General features: G+C 44.9%; 1 protein-coding gene across 1 annotated transcript in view; it reads left to right on the top strand.

The window, feature by feature from the left end:
* Positions 1–13297: 13297 nt before the first annotated feature.
* dnah5l (dynein, axonemal, heavy chain 5 like) overlaps positions 13298–16215 on the top strand; it is a gene marked incomplete at its 5' end in the record, with an annotated part of 68487 nt that continues 65569 nt past the window's right edge. Inside the window, 5 exons of the mRNA XM_079806836.1 lie at positions 13298–13417; positions 13746–14075; positions 14706–14871; positions 15247–15527; positions 15614–15691. Of these exons, the coding sequence (XP_079662962.1) occupies positions 13298–13417; positions 13746–14075; positions 14706–14871; positions 15247–15527; positions 15614–15691 (975 nt within the window). The remainder of the gene's footprint in view (positions 13418–13745; positions 14076–14705; positions 14872–15246; positions 15528–15613; positions 15692–16215) is intronic.

The raw sequence follows: 16215 nt of genomic DNA on the forward strand, positions 1-16215 counted from the left end.
TATATACCCACGAGGTGGGGCGGAGTTACGCATGCAAATTCCGCATGCCCATGGCATTGGCACTGCCATTGGGCGCTGTTGAATACTCGAAGATGATTGGCTTCTAAGCGAAACCCCCATTCGTTAGTCACTAACGTACGTCGTAGTGACTGAACGAAAGGGAACTCAGATGTCTTGCTTTCAATTTCACATTTCTGGCTTAAAATATATTGAATTCTATTATTTACCTTTAATTAAGTTCATAAGTTTGGGATTGGTACAATTTTTTTAAATGCACCAAGGCTGCATTTATTTGATTAAAAATACAGTAAAAATTGTAAAATTTTGAAAAATTATAATTACAATTTAAAATAATAATTATTGTTTTAAATCATTGGTAATACATTCATAATACATATTTTTGTTTGATGTATAGAAAGTTCAAAAGAATAGCATTTATTTAAAAGAGAAATCTTTTGTAACATTATAAATGTCTTTACTGTCACCTTTGATCAATATATACAAGTATTAATTTCTTTCAAAAAAGGAAATCGTACTGACCCTAAACTAATGGCAATTAATTACAGGCAATTGTGTTACGCTGAAAATAATAGCATGGATTGACTGAAACAGACACGCACCTTGATCATGACTGTCTTGGCGGTTCCCTGTTCACCAATGAGCAGAACGGCTTTCCCTTGCTTCATAATGGTTTGCATGAGAAAGTCTGTCCGTATATTGTCGACATTAGGTACGAGAATGGAGGCATAGTCAGGAACCGTGTCTTTGGGGTAGTTATACTCTGGCACCTAATGATGCAAATAAAAGGTATGATTAAAAGGTATGACAAATCATGAAAAAGTTATGACAAACCATTCATGCTCTGAATAAAAAGATTTATTAAGGAAATTAAGTAAAATTAGGAAAGCTAATTCATGAACTTGTTGCATGTTACTGGCTATAATTAAAGATCACTAATAGGTTTCAATCTATACTTAACATTAAACATTATATTTAATTAATGATCTTACCCTTGAAGACCAGAGATCCCACTCTCCAGTCGCACTGACAACAAATTCGAAGATGGTCTGGTCCCCCTCTGTGCAGGGCAGGTCCAACCTGGCATTGTGCTTTATAAGGAACACCTCCATCTTTGCTCGATCTTCCAATTCCAGCAAAGCACCAACAGACCACATCACAGCAAACATGAAGAGACGGTTTATGTGAGCCTCCGTTAGGTGCTTCTCTTCAACCGCTGGCAAAAGGCCCTGTGTTAAATAAATAAACAATTTTTTAATTGAGCTGAAGATTACAGCTCACGATCATTATATTTTTAAGATCTTATGCATATATATATATACACGGTGTATATTAATGCAATAAGCTACTCAAGCTTTACAGCCTTATTTGGCTTGTTCCGTTATTTCATAATACCTGAAAATAATTGTCTGTGCATCACAGTTTACCTGTAATAAATCAATTGTCTGCTTGATGTACATGCATTCAAGCAGCTGCATTTTGGGGGAAACTGCAGTAGAGAGAAAATTCATCAAATCCTGTGGAAAAAGTAGATGTCAGCAGGGAAAAGTGTGTAAATTAATAACGCAATTAGTTTTAGATATCTCACAGTGTCATAGGATCAATAGTCAGTGAGAGCTCTTCAAAACTGTGTGCAAAATTCTCTCTGACCTTTCCTTAGGCAATGTCAAAGAATCAATCAAACTTTTCATTCATAAACCACTTAATGGATTACAAGCTTAATGGTTACAAGCATTGTATTGATCTATTTTTATATTGATGTTTTACACAATTTATTTCACTAGATACCTTGTCAAAATGAAACTAAATATTCTTGTTGTATCAGTTTAGTTGTACTCCAATAACGAATCAGAGGGCATGTAAAATACTGTCCTCGTGTCTAGCTGTCACCTGATAGATAGAGTTGAAGGAGGCCAGTAGCACTTCAGCCTGTGTTGCTGAGATCTTTTGCAGCCAGGCCTGAAGTATGGGTTGCCAGTCCAGAACAGAGGAGCTCATGAAGACCATTCCATTGCGGGACACAGTGGCGGGAGATGCATTGTCGATGTTGTGTGGCTCAAATACCACCTTGCAGTTGGGAGCCATTGGTATTCTGTCTCCATTTGCCAGGGTGAGGGTTTTGTTGTCATCTAAGACGGAGTTGAGATTTTCGATCCAGATGGCATCAACTGGCCCATCAAGAACAATCCATATGTGTTCTCCCTGTGAAATGTTTTACCATGGAGCCATTTAATTGGAATTTTGAATTACTTATAGTGAAAGTCATGAGCACCATGTCATTTATTGACACAGTGCAAACAAACTGCAATCACATTTTTATTAATTGAAATCTCTAATTACTTTTCATTAATTAATTTGCTCAATTCCCATTCAAAACTCACATAAGTTGCTTGTTGACACAACTCTCTCACCTTCTTGGCCTTTAAAGTTTTCCTCCACAGTGTGGAGAAGACACCATCTGTCCAGTCATTTGTGGCCACATCCAATGTGCCAAACATCTGGGAGGCAGTGATGGCCTTGGGATTCATCCTCATTTCTTTGTGTGGACTTCCACAATCTGTCATGGCTTTCATTAGAGTGTGGATACATGTGGTCTTTCCTGTTCCACTGGGGCCAAGGGTCATCATACCTACGTACAGAGAATAAATAGATGGCTCAGTGCATGGACAACATTGTCTTCTTTAGCAAAATGTGCATTCCTACAGTTTGGGCATTTGACAAAATCTCATTCTTATAACTTTAATAGAAGAAAAATGGATAAAGACTCACCATGTCTCACTCTCTGAGTCTCATATAGCTGCACAAGTTTGAGCATCCAGGGTGGGTGTGCAATCAGTCCGGCTTCTTCAGCTTGTTTGGTGATAGCACTTTCCAGTTCAGGATAACCGGCTTTATCCAGCATGATGCCTGGAAACAAGTCGTTGATCAGACTCATGAACAGAGGCTCATCTTCATCCACCTGTATGAGGAAGAGGCAGGAATAGAGTAAGTTGCTAAGAATGTCTGTGACACACTAGCACATTTATTCTATTGCTTCAAAGATCTGTTTCCAGATTTGGATCAATCATAGTCACCAGTTTGGAGAGGTTCATGTCACGCAGAACTCTCATGACCACAGTCTTTTCTGGCTCAGTTGGGTTGGATCTCTTCACAGCACCCAGAGTTCTCAAAACGGACAAGATGTTCCTCAAGCCAAAGTCATAATGAACCTGTTAAATAAAACAAATCGTGAAAATTATCAGGAAGATCTGTCATGACCAGTAACAAAGAAAACATCTGACGTATTTATTATTTATTGATCCATCACTTAACGGCATAACAACATCAAAGGTTATATTCATGGAAAGTGATACAATTTAAATGATCATAATAGCAAAAATACTTCAATGAACTGTGTACAATAATTTAAAAACATGATCCTTACAAATAAAACAAATATATAACAAATATGTATATGTATATATATATACAATAATAATAGTTCAATAAAATCTTTCAATTTGATTTTTTTATAAAACATTCTACTATTTTCCACAAGATTACAATTTTTAAAAAGTCCATTAATGTAATTTCTGAATGCCTGTTTTAAGTTAATTAAAACTCCACCTAAATTAAATTAAGCTGAGTAGACCACAAACAATTAAGATTTCCATATTTGTAACCGTGAAGTTGCTTTGAAACAATCTGTATTGCGTAAAGTACTATATAAATTGACTGAAATGGGAGGGCTTTGTGACACTTCAAAATGCCACTAGATTTTGTTTTAATAATGCATTGTGGGTACCTGTTTAGAAAGCTGTTCCTCACACAGTTTGTACAGGGTATAAAATTTGCGGCTGAGGACTTGATTTTCACGAAAACCTGCGCTGGCAAGTTTCACTCTCATGATGATGGCTCGGTCAGGCACCATCATGGCCACTGTGCGGAACTGAATTTTCAAGTTCTCTGGCAGCTCCTGCCGACCAGCATAACCTGGGTTCTGTGATAAAAAAAACCTGACAAATTAATGGAGGGGAAAAAATTTAAGAAAGAGCATGAATGAAAATGTATGATTGTACATCAAATAAAAGTTAGGTGTTTCCCAAGCAGGCGACTTTGATGACTGCAAATGAATTACATGGGATACAATGTTGGCTCAAATTTGTCACTTTACCATAGTAAGGAAGATGCCAAACTCTTTATCCATATCCACCACATCTCCATCTGTGAATATGAATTGCGTTTTTTTGTTCTTCTTGCACTGCAGGACGATGTAGATCTGTTGAGCAGCTACTGAGAGCACAGGCAGCTCAATGCGGTTGAACTCATCAAAACAGCCCCATGCGCCAGACTGGGCTAATCCTGTTTGACAAACATTATAAACATGAAGTGCCTACGAAAAAGGTCACACTTTAAATATGTATCCACTATTCTTATTAAGGGTCAAACAGGTGCTCTGTTAAGATTATTTTAGAAGTGGAAGAGAAGAAAGCCATTTGAGAAGTTAGTTAAGGTGCACTCAACCTTTATAGATGCGGCCCAGTCCACGGAAGTCCATTTGGTCGGAGCAATTGAACACAACCACATATTTTCCCAGGCAGCGGCCCATGTCTTTGGTGGTTTCGGTTTTTCCTGTGCCAGCAGGGCCAGCAGGGGCCCCTCCCATACTCATCCCTAAAGCCTGGGCCAATGTGATATAACATCTGCATGGAACCAACCAAAATAAACAAGTGGTTAATACACCGGAGACAATGGGTGCTACTCATTAAGAGTAACTCATTTTTGCTGATGCTGTCTTAGTTTCTAGAATCTGGCCTCATGTATCTACACTCGCCTGTCAGTGAGAGGTGTAATCACCAGACGATCAGTGCAGCCCAGATACTCATTACAGTAATCAAACTCCACGTCCGTGATTTGGATTATGCATCTGTCTGTGTCCTCTATGAAGTAGAAGCGGGACTGTTTCTGCCATTCAAAGTCTAAAGGTGACCGGATGTTCATTTGTACCTAGAGAGGCAGATACAAAGGCAATGTTTAGACTCTAAATAAATCGATCTTGAAAAAATTGTGAACTTTCAAGAAATACACACTACCGTTCAAAAGTTTGGGGTCAGTATGTTTTTTTTTTTTGCAAGGATCTATTGAGTTGAGCAAACATGAAGAAAGGATAATATTACAAAAGATTTATATTTCAAATAAATGCTGTCCTTCTGAACTTTCTATTCATCAAAAAATCCTGAAACACATTATAGCAAGGTTCCCCTTCGAGGGAACTCGAACTGCGTCATCGTGACGACACTTTGGGGAACGCCCCTCGCGTAAAGCGTCTGAAGAAACTGTAAAATCAGCCCAATCCGATTGGTGTTGCGTGATGACGTCGTATGTGACGGCATACCCGGAAGATACAAAGAGACGTCTGAACGAAACAGAGATAGCTTTTTTGCTCTTCAGCGTGAGCGCTCTGTTTGTTCAGTCTGAAGGTGTTGTTGCAACGTGAAAGCAAGTGTAATATATATACTATGGCGAGCGAGCGTTTCAGGCTGTGTGTGCACCCGTGTCCGCGCTACATTACGGGCACGGACACACATCAGCTTTGTGTGCAGTGTCTCGGCGTGCAGCACGCCCAAGCCGCTCTTGAGGGGGCGGCTTGCGGTGATTGTGAACTGCTGCCGCTGAGGGTGCTGCGCTCGCGGCTGGCCGTCTTTGAGGAGACCGGTCAGCCTCGTGAGCCCCGCGGTTCTGGGCCTGCGTCTGTTGAGGCAGCGCGGCGCCGTAGATCGTGGGGCTCACAGCGGGATCTGTCAAGAGGATATGGGACTGCTGAGGCATCATCCCTATCCTCCTCTGACGATTCTGATATCCTCCCGCCCCGTGTGGAAGCCCGCGATGCGGCTTCTTCCCGCGGGGCGGAGGATCCGGTTCTCAGGCTGTCTGATTCTGAGGAATCAGACAATTTGAGGATCGAGGTGGATGATGTGGGGCTTTCGCCACCCCACACACCCGCTATTGAGGAGCTGGTGGAGGTTTTAACCCGCGCTGTGGCCAAACTGTTTGGATTGGCCACAAGAAATAGTGGACATCCAGCCACCATCTAAGCTGGATGAACGCTTTTTCAGGCGTCGGGTTCAACCTCCACGGCGGGGTCTTCCTTTTTTCCCCGATCTGCATAACGAGTTGTGTAGATCGTGGGAAAAACCCTTCTCAGGCCGTGTAGCTAATCCCCCAGTACTCGATTTTGCTAATGTGCTGGGGACGGCTGAGTTGGGGTATGCAGTGTTGCCTCAGGTGGAAGAGGCGCTTGCGGGCCACCTCTCACCCGGGGCCGCTGCATCATTGAAGGCTCCGTCGCTGCCCACTAAACCTTGCCGCGACACGTCCAAGTTAGTCGGCAGGGCTTTTAGTGCGGCAGGTCGAACTGCTGGTTGTCTGCACACCATGGCGGTCCTGCAGGCATACCAAGCCGACCTCCTCAAAGAGCTGGATGAGGGCGAGGGACCATCTCCGGATGACTTCACCGAGCTCAGGAAGGCAACGGATTTGTCTCTCCGCATTACCAAAGAGACGGCTCGCGCTGTGGGCCGCTCTATGGCTGGAATGGTATGCGTTGAGAGGCATCTCTGGCTGACGCTGTCGGGAATCAAGGAGAGCGAGAAACATTTTCTCCTTGATGCTCCGATCTCGCCTTCTGGCCTCTTCGGCGGGGCAGTGGATACTGTCGTCGAGAGGTTTCAGGAGGCGAGGAAGCAGTCAGCCGCCTTCCAGAAGTTCTTCCCTCGCCGCTCGGGCTCTGCAGTTAGAGCAGGCCCGGGTGGGCAGCCCGGACCCTCATCCAGCTCATCGCACCGCGATGTGCAGAGGCAGAGTGTCGCCTCCCGCGCCCCTCCCGAGGGAGCTTGGCAAAGGAGGCGGCGCTCTCGCAGGAAGCCTTCTCAGCCTAAGAGCGACCTGAGGGACGTCATCCAGGCTAAGAAGGCTCCCAAGCGGTCCTAGCTTCGGCAGGACCGCTGAGAGTCGTCCCCCACAGGGTGGAGCGATCGAGGTCGTTTCCACTCTGGGACTCTCGGGGAATCGTTGCTGCGCTCCCGCCGTCCAAGACGTTTCGGGCCGCATCGGTTCCCTGCGCGCGCGCACTGAACCAGTCGCCTCCATTAGGACTTGCGACAGTTCAGCAGCCGCGTGCGCCTCACGGACCTCTTCCCCGACGACACCCTGCCGGTCAGCCGCTTCAGGGCGTTGGGGTAGGGACTCGAATAACACCCGAGGCTGGCCTCGAGAGGCTAGTTCCCTTAGTAGATTATCTCGGCGCATGGTCATGCCTTCCGGGTATATCTGCGTGGGCCCTGCGTACTGTGGAACGGGGTTACAGACTGCAGTTCGGTTTCCCTCCCCCGAAATTCAACGGGGTGGTTCGAACTGTGGTCGGTCCCGAGCAGGTGCGGGTGATGGAGCAAGAAGTACGCTCTCTGCTGGTCAAGGAGGCTATAGAATATATTCCTCCACCAGGCAGGGAGTCCGGGTTCTACAGCCGGTACTTCATAGTTCCCAAGAAGGATGGGGGGTTGCGTCCAATTCTAGATCTCAGGCACCTGAACCGGTCTCTGAGGAGGTACAGGTTCAGGATGCTCACAATTCCAGCCATCGTGACTCAGATCCAGTTCGAGGACTGGTTCGTCACGATAGATCTGAAGGACGCATACTTCCATATCTCCATCCTTCCAGCTCACAGGAAGTTCCTGCGGTTCGCTTTCGGGGGCGAAGCGTACCAGTATCGGGTTCTTCCGTTCGGCCTAGCTCTCTCCCCTCGCACCTTCACGAAGTGTATGGATGCAGCACTGGCTCCTTTGAGACTCCAGGGCATCCGTATACTCAATTATATCGACGACTGGCTGATTTTGGCTCAGTCGTACGATATGGCGGTTCGACATCGAGATGTCGTTCTAGCCCACATAAGGTGCTTGGGTCTCAGACTCAACACGAAGAAGAGCGTGTTGACGCCCTCCCAGAGGACTACGTTCCTGGGGGTTGTATGGGATTCGACGCTGATGCGGGCACAACTGTCCCCCGCACGCGTGGAGTCCATACTGGCGATGGTCTCGAGAGTGAAACTGGGCCGCAGCCTCACTGTGAAGCAGTTTCAGAGACTGCTGGGTCTCATGGCAGCAGCAGCCAACGTGATTCCGTTCGGTCTGCTCTACATGAGACCCCTCCAGTGGTGGCTGAGAACCAAGGGGTTTTCCCCCAGGGGGAATCCTTTCCGCATGATCAGGGTAACGCGCAGATGCCTTCGTTCCCTCGTCATGTGGAAGAAACCTTGGTTCCTGTCCCAGGGGCCGGTGTTGGGAGCGTCGTGTTGCCGGAAGTCCGTTTCAACAGACGCTTCCCTCACTGGTTGGGGCGCGGTCATGGAAGGCCGCTTTTCCAGGGGTCTGTGGGGGACCCGGCATTCTTCCTGGCATATCAATTGCCTGGAAATGCTGGCGGTCTACAAGGCTCTGAGGAGCTTTCTCCCGGACCTCCGCAGCCACCATGTCCTGATACGATCCGACAACATGTCGGCAGTATCGTATCTGAACCACCAGGGGGGCCTGAGGTCGCGCCCTCTTTGCAGACTGGCGCATCAGGTCCTTCTGTGGTCCCAGGGGAAGTTGTCATCCCTCAGGGCGATGTACATTCCCGGGGACCAAAATCAGGGAGCAGACATCCTGTCAAGGCAGGGGCTGAGGCCCGGGGAATGGCGGCTCCACCCCGAGGTGGTGGAGGCTATGTGCGAGCGGCTGGGCCCGGTGGAAGTGGATCTATTTGCGTCTCGAGAGACGTCCCACTGCCCGCTGTGGTTCTCCCTCACTCATCCGGCCCCTCTGGGGCTGGATGCCATGGCACAGACGTGGCCGAGGCTGCGTCTGTACGCTTTTCCCCCGATTGCTCTGCTCCCGGGAGTTCTGGAACGTGTCCGCCGGGAGGGCGTCAGCCTTCTCTTAGTAGCACCCCGGTGGCCCACTCGGGTATGGTTCTCCGACATCATCGACCTGCTGGACGGTCCCCCATGGCAGGTCCCTCTGAGGAGGGATCTGCTGTCTCAGGCCGGGGGTACGATTTTCTACCCACGGCCAGAGGTATGGGATCTCTGGGTCTGGCCCCTGAGGGGGCTCAGTTCCTAGCAGAGGGCCTTTCGGCAGGTGTTGTGGAGACCCTACTCAGTTCCAGAGCTCCATCCACCAGGAGGTTGTACAGCCTAAAGTGGAATGTATTTTCCACTTGGTGTAGAGAGCGGGAGGTGAACCCAGTTAACTGCCCAGTGGCTTCAGTGCTGGAGTTCCTTCAAGACCGCTTCTCCGCCGGTCTTTCCCCGTCCACACTTAAGGTGTATGTGGCTGCCATTGGGGCTTTCCACGCACCTTTAGGTGATGCGACGTTGGGAAGGCACCATCTGGTTGTACGTTTCCTCCGTGGGGCTCGGAGGATGAGGCCTGCGGCTCATTCCAGGGTCCCAACCTGGGACCTGGCAGTGGTGCTCGAGGGGTTGGCTGAGGCCCCCTTTGAGCCGCTGGAGTCGGCTGAGGCGAGAATACTGACCTTCAAGGTGGCTTTTCTCCTTGCCATCACTTCTTTGAGGAGAGTGGGGGACCTCCAGGCCTTGGCGGTCACGCCGACTTGCCTGGAGTTTGCCCCTGGCATGGTTAAAGCCATCTTGCATCCCAGCCAGGGCTACGTGCCCAAGGTGCCATCTAACAGGGCAAGGTCAGTGGTTCTCCAGGCATTCCATCCTCCACCTCACGTGACGGCGGAAGAGAGCAGACTTCACCTCCTCTGCCCCGTGCGGGCATTGAGGATTTATCTGGAGAAGTCTGCTCAGTGGAAAAAGTCAGACCAGCTGTTGGTGTGTTTTGGTTCACCCAAGAAAGGGCTGCCTGCGTCAAAGCAGACGATTAGTAACTGGATTGTCCAGGCTATAGCCATGGCTTATCGGGTGCGCAACCTGCCTTCACCCTTAGCCGTGAGGGCCCATTCTACCAGGAGCATGGCCTCCTCGGTAGCCCTCCTTTCTGGGGCCTCTATGCTAGACATCTGCGAGGCAGCTGGGTGGGCCACTCCTCACACCTTCATTCGTTTTTATAGTCTGCATCTCCCTGAGACGCCTGGCGCGAGAGTGCTCGCCCCCTAGTTGTGCCTGGTTCCAGCTTCACACTGGGGTGGGTATGATTGGTGCGGGATAGTTGGTACTCGTTCCCCAAAGTGTCGTCACGATGACGCAGTTCGAGTTCCCTCGAAGGGGAACGTCTCGGGTTATGACTATAACCCTTGTTCCCCGAGAAGGGGAACGAGACACTGCGTCTCGTGTCCACCCAATCATCAGAGCGCTCGCTTCATCGCAAAGAACGCTATCTCTGTTTCGTTCAGACGTCTCTTTGTATCTTCCGGGTATGCCGTCACATACGACGTCATCACGCAACACCAATCGGATTGGGCTGATTTTACAGTTTCTTCAGACGCTTTACGCGAGGGGCGTTCCCCAAAGTGTCGTCACGATGACGCAGTGTCTCGTTCCCCTTCTCGGGGAACAAGGGTTATAGTCATAACCCGAGACGTTTTCTTGATATAACAGCTGTTTCTTGAGCAGCAAATCAGCATATTAGAATGATTTCTTAAGGATCATGTGACACTGAAGACTGTAATGATGGTGAAAATTCAATGATCACAAGAATACATTACATGATAAAATATATTCAGAAAACAGTCATTTTAAATTTGAATAATATTTCATAACATCAGATATTTACATTATTTTTGGTCAAAAAAGCAGAGCTGGATTGCATCTCACTTTTGAACGATAGTGCAGTTCAATTAAAGTTTCAAGAGGTCCGGTAACTATATTTCCTTCCCGGCAGAGGTCCAGACAATTCTTTTTGGAACAGTTATACATTTCCATCGGGGCATCAGCAGTACTTTGTAAAAGAAAAAAATCCTAAACACTCAAATATTCATCAAAGATGAGAAATCTTGGGCCCTGAGAGCCAGAACAGTGATGAGTTTTACCATAATTTACCAAAAAAAGAAAATAATTCACCCAACTGGATATGCATATAAAAAGGTTAGATCAAATGATATATCAGGCTATTTTTTGTTTAATTTGGACTGAGAAAACATAATTGGGGTGCAGGTTTTAAATGAGGGACCATTATTACACTTTAAAATGGCGTAATTATGTCCCAGATGGAACAGCCATTTGAATACCAATGGTGTATAAGGACTGTGTTCAATTTGGTCTGCAGGTATCAAGGTGTTTCAAGAGAGCGAAGCTTACACTATGTCTACACCAGACGCGACCATTATCGCTGGCGTCGCAACAGCTAAAGGCTGTCTACACTGGACGCGACAAAGCAGCCGTTGCAAAGCATTTGTCCTTCGTATCAGTACGTCAAAAATAGAACAAGGCATTGGTTTACTGTCAGAGATTTGTCGCTCACTTCATGCCGCATCCAGTGTAGACAGCATAATAGATTATAATGGGTTTTGGTGTAGCCATGGCCGTTTTAAACTAAAGAACCCAAAAATCAATCACCAGGTCATCGAAAATGTCCTTCTGGTGAACATGTATGGTGATGAGTGTCTCATATTTGGTTCTGTCCATCTTGCTCAGATCATGAGTAGTCATATCAATCAGTTCGTTCAAAAGATCCAGGAATTTCTGGTTAGTAGTCTGCATTATCTGTTAAAAAAAAAAAGACAAAATAATCAACAAATATGGGAAACATCTTACAAAACATGTACTAGAACATTTATTTAGAACTTATTTATGGGGAAGAAAAGGAAAAAAGCTGTTCATTAATAAACTGCAACACCCTGATTTAAAATATGACATGAAATGCCAAAGTAAGGACAAAGTTTGAACCTTCTTGTCAGACTTGCTATTCTGGAGAGCCTTCTCAGCATCTCTGGTCCAGAGGAACTGTATGCCGAGCAGTCCAACCTGAGCAGGGAACATCGACTGGAACTCCACCAGTTTAAAGCCCTGGTCACTAATAATCATGTGGGCTTGTCGTATAATGTTGTGAATGGTCTTCTTGACTCCATGCAGTAGCATACCCAGCCAGGCTTCAACATTACCCTGTGGTGTGAGATCAGTAACTATCTTCATTATCAGTGGATCATTAGAAGGCTATGGATTTTACCCAATAACTTAAGGTTATAGCACACCTCTCTTCAACAAGTCCACATAGTTTGAAGTATACATTTTTATATACTAGGATTGAGGATATTTTATGCTATTTAGGGTATGTAAAGGTAATCACAGTAATATTGTACCTGGGCATTGATTGGTTCACTCAGATCCACTGTTTCCCCTTCCTGTGACTGAAAACTAAGTATCTGGTCATAGTTTTTCGTGAAACACAACTCTGTTCACATTATCAAATAGGTTCAACAGGTGAGCCTGAAAGGCACAAAGAAAAAAAAAGAGGTTGCTTCTGTTAGAATTAAGTAAATAATAAAACACAATTGGTTTATTTATTACCTGTGGTATTTGAATAAAGTTTGGTGATTAAAAACAAAACCTGTATGGTATTTGGACAACCCATGTAACATTTGATTTTTACTATGCTGCTACAGATGTGAGAACTTTTGTGTGTCTCTATGACATAATGCTAAAATCCTAAAGTTAGATAAAAGCACCTGTATGGTGTGTGAGTCAGATGCCTGGCCCAGTATCTCCAGCAAGACAGGGTCAGAAACGAAAAAGAACCGTGAGAAGACGAGACGTTTCTTTTCCAGGTTAGACATGCCGGAATGGCGTAGTTTAGTCAGGATGCTCGTCACAGCATCCCATCCAGGAGGGTGAGATTGGCCTCGGACGTCGTAAAGGGCGCCTGCCTGTCGGGAGGGGGGTCAGGCCCCGATCAGATAGCTCCAACAAACCTGCACAGAACTTGTAAAGACGCACACACATACAAGCACTAGGGCATCACATTCTAGTTAATGTCAGGGGATTATGACCGCTCATCAAGAGAACACTCAATACCCAAACAGCGACTCATCCATAACTATCCTTCGCGAGAGTGAGCCATGCATGGCTGGAGGTCAACCCAGAGCATCTGGGGAGACTAGATTTAATACTACAAAATCATCCTCAAACTAAATATATAAAAGGTATGAAATCACACAGAATTACATTCATCTCTAGATTACATATGAAAGCAGAGAAAGAGATATTTATTTTGATTATCCTTGATTATTCAGGTTATGGATATAATAAAAGAATCATTGAAAAGGATATGTGTATAAAAGAAGAGACAATCCGTTTCACATGTTTCAGCAGACCATCGAAAGCGTTATAGGCACCACCTACGGACCTCCTGGAGGGAAGAAGATGACCGTCTTCATTGACTACATCAACATGCCAGTTATCAATGAGTGGGGCGATCAGGTGAGGAGTCACATTTTCACAGTCACACGCTCCTTTTGTCAATTTCTTTGAGCACAGTGTATTTTATATAGATAAACTCAACAGACGTACTAAAATTTTGGACTCTTTTTTTTGGGGGGGGGGGGGGGGGGCATTGTCAAATAACAAACAGTCTAAAGTTCAACTGCAATTCCAGCTAAATGTGCATTAAATTGAGCTACTACCATATTATCATAGTGTAATGAATAAATCGAACAAAAAGCCAAAAAAATTTTTTAGGTAAACAATAATAGCATCCTATTTCTTATTCTCCTTGACTGAGCCTCTAGTGTTTTTGTTCACCACTCAGATCACTAATGAGATTGTTCGTCAGCTGATGGTGCAAGGAGGCTTCTATAGCCTGGAACGGCCTGGAGAATTCACCAGCGTAGTCGACTTGCAGCTGGTGGCCGCCATGATACACCCTGGAGGTGGCCGCAATGATATCCCCCAGCGACTCAAACGCCAGTTCTGTGTGTTTAACTGCACTCTCCCATCCAACTCCTCTATAGATAAAATCTTCCACACACTGGCCAGTGGGTATTTTTGCTCAGAAAGAGGCTTCCCGGAAGAGGTGTGCTCACTGGCTGCTGCCTTGGTTCCTACCACCAGGAGAGTGTGGCAAGCGGTCAAAGTTAAGGTAATCTTTTGGAAATTTTATCAAAAGAGATATTACTTAATATACATGAAATGTAGGGGTGGAACTCTTTATTGTAGGCTCCTCAAATTTTATTTGGTTTCAATTCAGGAAATCATGAAGTTTTCTAAGTGTTTTTAAACACGCATGCTTTTTGTCACAGCACAAGGAGTTCTAAATCATTAGAGAATGGTGTCCTCTTGTGGTCAGTATGCTTCAATGTAAGCTGTAAACTTGTTTCTGTAGCAGTTGATCAACATGAACGACATTTATCTTTTGGGTCTATATAGACAATAAAACATTATAATCTTATCCTGTAAATTATTTATGGGAAAATTATGATATTATGGTAGCTATGCACTATATATGATATACTTTCATGTTAAAAAGTTTGAGGTCAATAAGATTTTTTTTATAGAAATGTAAAAAAATGTATCATAGTTTCCACAAAAATATTAAGCAGCACAACTGTTTTCAACATTGATAATAATAATACAAATATTTCTTGAGCAGCAAATCAGCATATTAGAATGATTTTTTTGAAGGATCATGTGACAATGACGACTGGAGTAATGATGATGTATTTCTTTACATGTATATCATCTGATTTCTCTACTCTTCTGTGCTCTGTAGATCACAGTACAGGATCATGGTCCTGGTCTTTTGGAGCAGGGTCCATGGGAAGGGTACTTTGTGGACTTCCTGCGGGACGCTCCAGAGATGACAGGAGATGAACCTGAAGATGCAGAGGATGAGATACCAAAGATCTTCCTTCAAGGCCCTATCAGAGCGCCTGTCTGTGTTTCAACAACAGTATAATGAAACTGTTAGAGGAGCAGCTATGGATCTGGTCTTTTTTGAGGTTAGTGGAACAAAAATGCTAATGTTAATGTGTTGCCTAAAGTGGATAGTGCGCCAAGATATGACACAGCTGCTCCAATGGCATCCCGACTTGAGGTCATTTGCCCATCATGTTCCCCAATCTCTCCTCCCGATGGTTCCCTGTCCCTTCTATCCAATTTTTAGTTTTTACTTATATTAATAAAGTTTATTTTAAATGCATTTCTTGATATGTTTTTGATCACTCATTTTGATGTTTGATTTTTTTAAATATATTTTTACATCTACGATGTAGCAGCAAAGCATCTGTTTATACTCTAAACTTCATCTGCAGGTCTCGAGCGCCTCATGGAGGCCGAGCAGTCTGTTAATGAGCTTCGTGTGGAGCTGAAAGAGAAGGAAAAGGTATTGGTGGTGGCTAAACAGAAAGCAGGTGAGGTTCTGCAGGAGGTCACCGTCAAGACACAAGCTGCGGAAAAGGTGAAGGCTCAGGTACAGAAGGTGAAAGATAAGGCCCAGGCAATTGTGGATGAGATCGAGAATGAAAAAAAGGTGGCCGAGTCCAAACTTGAGGCGGCCAAACCTGCATTAGCGGCAGCTGAGTCTGCGCTAGAGGTAGATGTCCTAAGCACACTATGTTGACTTAAAGACCTTACATAAATTTAGTCAACTTAAAGCTTTATTCCATTTGTGGTTTCTAGACCATAAAGCCTGCCGACATTGCGGCAGTGCGTAAACTGGGAAAGCCTCCACATCTGATCATGCGGATCATGGACTGTGTACTGATACTGTTCCAGCGACGGGTGGATGGGGTCACTGCTGAACTTTAACAAGGTCAGACAATACATTATAATTCTCACAAATCTTTTTAGGTCTTTAGGTCTAAGTGATAGGTCTGGCTCTGAAATCTTATTGGATGAGCCATGTTATTGTAAAGTAACTGATGTACACACCTGTGTCTACACACATCACTTGATTTTGATCTTAACTCTCTAAAACCTACTGCATTATTTTGATACGCAAATTTTGAAGGCCTCTGTTCCTGGACTCAAGCAATGGTGGAGTTCTTTGGCATCAATAAGGAAGTTCTGCCCCTAAAGGTGACAACATATTCCATAGTCTCAGTCATCACTGGGTATATATTTAACCTTAAAATGAAATTTGCACTACTGTTCAAAAGTTTGGGGTCATTAAGTTTTTTATGTTAAAATTAAATGTTTTAAATAAGTCTCTTATGCTAACCAAGTATGCATTTTATACAAAATTCAGTAAAACACAGTAATATTGTGAAATATTATTACAA

The sequence above is a fragment of the Gobio gobio genome (assembly GCF_949357685.1).
Source record: "Gobio gobio genome assembly, chromosome: 23".
NCBI lineage: Eukaryota > Metazoa > Chordata > Actinopteri > Cypriniformes > Gobionidae > Gobio > Gobio gobio.